At 31.6% G+C, this 6000-nt stretch overlaps 1 protein-coding gene across 3 annotated transcripts in view; it reads right to left on the bottom strand.

Annotated features, from left to right (window-relative positions):
* Positions 1–390: 390 nt before the first annotated feature.
* Positions 391–6000, bottom strand: part of SHOC2 (SHOC2 leucine rich repeat scaffold protein) — a 158835-nt gene continuing 153225 nt past the window's right edge. For all 3 annotated transcript variants that reach the window (XM_074295577.1, XM_074295576.1, XM_074295575.1), the window contains one exon: positions 391–5593. In XM_074295577.1, the coding sequence (XP_074151678.1) occupies positions 5385–5593 (209 nt within the window). In that variant the 3' untranslated portion in view covers positions 391–5384. The remainder of the gene's footprint in view (positions 5594–6000) is intronic.

Genomic DNA, 6000 nt, shown 5'->3' with positions numbered 1-6000 from the left:
CATAGGAGGCAGAAACTACAAAAATGAAGAACAGAATTGCTGCCTCACCTGCTAAGGTACCTTTAGTAATTAAATAGTATGTTTCACTTTAACCATAATGAAAGAATGCCAAAAGTTGTTTAAATATTTTCTATTTTTATAACTAGTAAATATGTAAAATTTAAGCAAGTCTTTATTTGCAATTACTGTCATGCAATGTAGGAAAAAATTGGTGTATTTTTTTCTTTCTATATATTTATCTTCAAAGGGTTAAAAGATGTTGAAAATTGATTATCTCCATTTCACAACAGCTGCATTTTTCATGTGACATCAATGACACTGCAAAGTTCATTTTACAACCAGCTTCAGGCTGAGAACTAGAAATCTTTCAAAAGACTCAATGGCAGCACATTTACAAATATACTATTTATAATGAATGCAATTAATACAGAATGACTTATAAAAAAAGGCAAGGCAATTTTTATATAGACATAACAATCAACAGTACAAGTGAGATTAAAAGTACATTTTTTATGGACTGTTTACACTTTGTTTAGCTTTTAACCACAACTGAATGTGGCCCAGTGTTTTCCACATTCTAAGTTCTGTGAGTCCTGGTTAAGACCTACACATCAGAAGATGCATTAATCTTTGCTGGAATAAAACCCCAAACCTTTAGATATTGTTTGTAGATATTATCATGTTTGCGCCTCGTAAATTTGTCATGTGTGCAAATGACTGCCAACTGTATATCTTAATTAAAATCAAGTTTTGACATGCATATTTAAAGATATAATTGAGGGGCACTACTGACTATACAAAAATACTTTGCTGCATTCAAGTTGTTGAATTGCTACACGGAGACTTTGTAATCGGTGATATGTTAAAAAAAAATTGCATCAATATTCAAGGTCAGAATAACTCAAGACAATTAAGATTATTTGAAGACATGTTTTATAATTTCTGTAATTAAAATTTATATTGAAAAAAGTAGGTATCAGGAGTAAACTAAAACACTCCTCTTTATGTTGTATTTTTTGATAATACAAAATGAGATTGGTGGGAAGATCATATTTAAGTGCTTACCAGCTGAAAAAAGTGTTCCCCAAAATCATTAGAAGAAAATAATATATATGGCTGATGCAAATGCTACTGATATATTTATCTTTCAAAATCTGAACATGCTAATCTCTATATAACACTGGCAAAGGCCAAAAGTGGACAAGACAGCACAGAAACCTAAAGGACATTCATTGAAGCACCACCTATCCTACAATAAAACTTTCAAAATTGAATCATTTTTAGGTTTCCCCTAACATGTAACATGCTAAAAAATTGTCACTCACATAATCCTATTATCCAATCAATATCAGGATCATTCTTCACAGAATAATCTGAGGCAGCATGGTGTGGTATAAAGAGCCTTGGACTTGTCATTAGACCTGGGATTGAGTTTTGGCTCTGACACTTACTAGCTGTTTGATCCTCAGGAAACTATTTAACCTAAGATTTAATTTCCTCTTCTCTAAAGGGTGGCAATAATACTTGCCAGTATCTACTTAACTCATAGGATTGTTGTGAAGAAATTACTTTGAAAACCTTAAAATGCTGTATATACAAATGTGAGCTGTTATTATTATTAATGATATAGTTATGACCAGGCTTTTAAAATTATTCTTCCTCACCCTACAATAGGAAGAAGGGAAAATGCCTTTCTTTCCTTCCAATCCACCACTATTGTCTTACACTGAGATATGTTTTGATTATAATCAATTTGTTCAGATTAATTTCACTTACTTAGTATTCTCACATACATATAACATCTAACATTAGGAAAAGGTTTTTCTTTTTTTGTTCTTGGGTACTAGTCAACTCATTTAATTAAATTTGGAATCCACAAAACTCACTCATATATGTATGTCCATGTGTCTATACATACACACACTATATTTCCTATTTGTTTTTCAAAATTTTTTAATAATTTATTTCTCTTTCCTAATTACTGTGGTCAAGTTCACACTATATCAAATTTATACTAATTCACTACTACTGATTTTATTACCCATAACATATTCCTGATAATATCCTATAAATTTTAGCTCTGCGGGTTATGCCCTTGAATTTCAGATGAACACCAAGCTTTTCTTATATTCATAACACAAAGATTCTTCAATAACTGAAGACTGTTACCTTTTTTAATTTTTACTAATTGACTCCAGAGGAATTATCTGTCATAAGATCAGAGCAATATTAAAATGAAAAGTTATAACTAATATAGCTTACTACTAATTCTAGTAGAAAGAAATATTTTATCTTATTTTGCCTAGCAATATAATTTCCTTTTCTTGCTTATTTTGAATTGTATTGCTTGCCTCTCCATTGTGAATCTGATCATGAACTATTTGCACAGATAAGCAAAAGTAGTCTGCCAGCTGAAATTTGGCACAATACATAGTAGACTTAAAACCAAAGGGATCCACAAAACATAATGGAGAATTTAAAAATCTAGGTACATTTTGCCACAGAGTACTTTATCCATTTTAACGAATTCAAAATACATAGTAATATAAATCAGACATATGCAAGTGAACTATTAAAGCTCATTCCAATCACAGTACCCAACTTTTTATATTACAATTACAAAAATGCATTTTATGCATAATTTTCTTCCTAGAGTTTCTATTACATATTGTTGTTATTGTTTTTTTAATTCTTTATTTCCACAAAACTTTTTTGTATTTCCCCTCTTTACTGTAGGAAATAACACTTGGGAGACAGACAGATATACCCATACACCAACCCACACACCCCCACCCCTACCCAACATCTCCTCAAAGAGTTAAGTAGCATTGCCATTTAGCTACCATACATTAAAAGAAGGAAAACTTTCAAAAAGGATCTTTCAAACTGTAGTCTTCTACATTTTTTTGTTTTATTTACTCACAGGATAATGGAGAGACTGGTCATATTTTCTTTAAAAGAAAGCAGCAAGCATGTTATTTTAGGTAAACCAACTACTCAACCCATTGCAATTTCAGGAAGAGGGTCAGCTCTGATCATTTTAGCAACACACCTTAGAAAGGTGAAAATTCAGATCAAGCTATTTACATATGAAACATCTTATTTAATGAGCATAGCCCAATTAAAGTTCATGCTTGTTTCTGGCTTGTAGAGGCAAAGAAATCTATGTGCTGTTTTACAAAGAGGCAGCCATTAGAAGACTGACTTATGCTCATTAAAAGTCTTTACAATGGCCCCTCATTTTCTCTTTTTCAAGTAGCTTTAGTACTACAATAAAATGGCTTTATCTTTGCCCCATTGTAATAGATTAATATATTAAGTAGACATTCTTCATATTAAAGCATAGGAAATTTATAATTTAAGAGATATGGGGCATCTATTTTCATTTTAAAGAGTTATAATCTTTTCAGTTATTTTCCAAAAAATTAGATTATGGTCTTTAAAACTCAATTTTCAGCATTTTCATATTTTAATGCATTTAAGTTGAGGGGGGGAGGGGAGACTTAAGAGTTAGAGCAGTAATAAAATAATTCTTTATAAAACAAAATTTAAACTGAAAAGCCACAACAGATGGAAAAAGAGAAAAAAAAAGATATTACCTGGTACAATCCAAAATCATCCACAATAGTTTTTACAGCACATATAAATCCCCTAGTATTCTATATCTCCATCTGCCTTCTATTTTAACATTCTTCTTTATGGAAATGTCACATAAAATAAGAAGAGTGATTCTAACCTAAGGCAGTACAATCCTTAACTGTACTGAGTTTTGAGGGGGGGGGGCGGGACAAACAATACCACCTTACTCATCCATCCCAATAATTGATAAGATTTTTTTCAAAATATACAAATCCCACTTAAATGGCAAAAAATAGCAATTGACAATTTATATCTACTACAAAGGGGATACCAACTGGAATGTAACTGCCCTTTGAGTTTCCATGATAATGAAAATAATTTATACTGGCACTACAAAAAGAACAGTACTATAGGAAATGTGTGCCGCTTAGACAACACTGTTCGCCTTAATGAAATATGAAAAAAAGAAAAGTTATCAGAGAATACATGCACATCTTACAGTATTTCCACTGAGCTATCAACAGCTTTTTTGCACAACTCAATATGTGCCTCTTGAGTAACTACTGAGGGAAAGGATAAAGTTATAATGAATGATACATGATACTGAACTGAATTGTTTGAAGCAAGTACCCCAAATACAGGGAAAAGTGCATTTAGTTCAGCAGCAACACAGCACAGTGTGAAGATATTGTGCTTGGATGCAGAAATTCCAGGATTGAAAGATGTACAAGGCAAGTCAAGATATAAAACCAGAGTACATGTTAAATACCCCTAAAACTTACATATATTGCAGTGTTTAAAAAGTAAGAGACATTCAATTCATTCATTGTACATGGATGGGGAAAAATCCTCAACATTACTTGATGTCATTAAGGTCATAATAAATACACATCTATATAGGATTGTATATTTATACATAAAGTGTGTGTGGATGAAATTTTCTTGCCAATCAAACTGTATTAGATTTTGTCTAACTGCAACTTCCCAAAACAATAATTGCTTTTCACTGAACCAATTCTGTATTTCTTCCCCCAATCTGTGCTAGAAAAGATGTCATGTCCCCTTTATTTTCCCCCAACCCTACTCAAAGGCTCAGTTCAGATATGTTTTGCCTCACAAATGATAATTCAGAGAAGTATAATTACAAGAATTCAAGCATTTTGGCTGCATCTTTTCAGTTTACCAGTTATTTCATTAAGCAAATCTTTTTGTATATAAACTAGCTGATACAAATTCTTCAGCAGAAGCATATAAATTCTAGTTATGATTGATTAAAACAGAGCAAATCAAAACAAATAAAAAAATCCAGTGATTTACTCTGACTGTAAACAATATATAAAAAACCATTTGTTTCAAATCTCAAAATAAGTTAAAGAAAAATTCTATCTTTAGGGTGTATGACATTATAGAATTCTGATAAGAAGAAGGGAAAAATGAATATGAAAAGTTGCAACACATATTTGTACATTATTTTTCCTAATAGAAAGTCTATCTAACAATACTACTTTTGTCCCTTAAATTTAATAGTTTTTTAATTTGTTGGCAAATGTATTAAGTGGTATTACATATGACTCAATAGACAAAAATCCATCAAATTCAGCAAAGAAAACTCAAACAAGCAGTTTGTACAGAATAAAAAAAAAATCTAAATGGCTATGATTCCTCTATTAGCAGAAACACATAACGCAGTCTTAATAAATCTGCCATATATATATCAATATCTACAAACAGAGATACAGATATAGATATGAGACAACATTAATGCAGTTTATATTTTGTACAGTGTTTGGGACAACCGATTTGCATCAGACCATGGCACGATATGGACCTTGCATCTTTAGAAACTGAATGATGAAAGATGGTCCTCCTGCAACAATCTGAGGTGGAAGGTGACTGAGTGGACAGTTCTCGATACTCATGATTGACAGTTTGCTGCAAAGAGCCAACTCAAAAGGAAGGCCATGAAGATTAGGGTTGTCATTCAAATATAGTTCTTCTAGGTTCTCCAGTGTACCTGAATAAATAAAATTAATAAATAATTTACAAAATGCTTAGTAAACAGGAGATACTTAATAAAGAGATAACTGTTGTCTAAAGTTTGCTTCTATCTGTGCATTCATTCCTCCTCCCAGCTTCTTTAAGGATGTTCCTAATCTTCCAACAGTATAATTGTCAAGAGACCCTTCTCAAAGCTACCTCTCACAATTTCTTTATGTAATGATATTGTCAATTTAAAAATGTTCACAAACTTTGTCCACTGAGTTTCAGTACATTTCTTTGAGCTATTATGGAGATATACCACAAAAAGTCTCTTAAGAGATTTAGGGGGAACAAATGTCCATTACTAGAAACCTTCATGTTATCCTTCAGTTTTCTAAATTCCCAAATTTTTCATTTTTTTGCCAAATGACATCATGGGGG

This window comes from Sminthopsis crassicaudata, chromosome 2 (genome assembly GCF_048593235.1).
Source record: "Sminthopsis crassicaudata isolate SCR6 chromosome 2, ASM4859323v1, whole genome shotgun sequence".
Lineage (NCBI taxonomy): Eukaryota > Metazoa > Chordata > Mammalia > Dasyuromorphia > Dasyuridae > Sminthopsis > Sminthopsis crassicaudata.
Note: the sequence above shows the minus strand (reverse complement) of the source record. Positions and strands in the feature narration are given on the sequence as shown.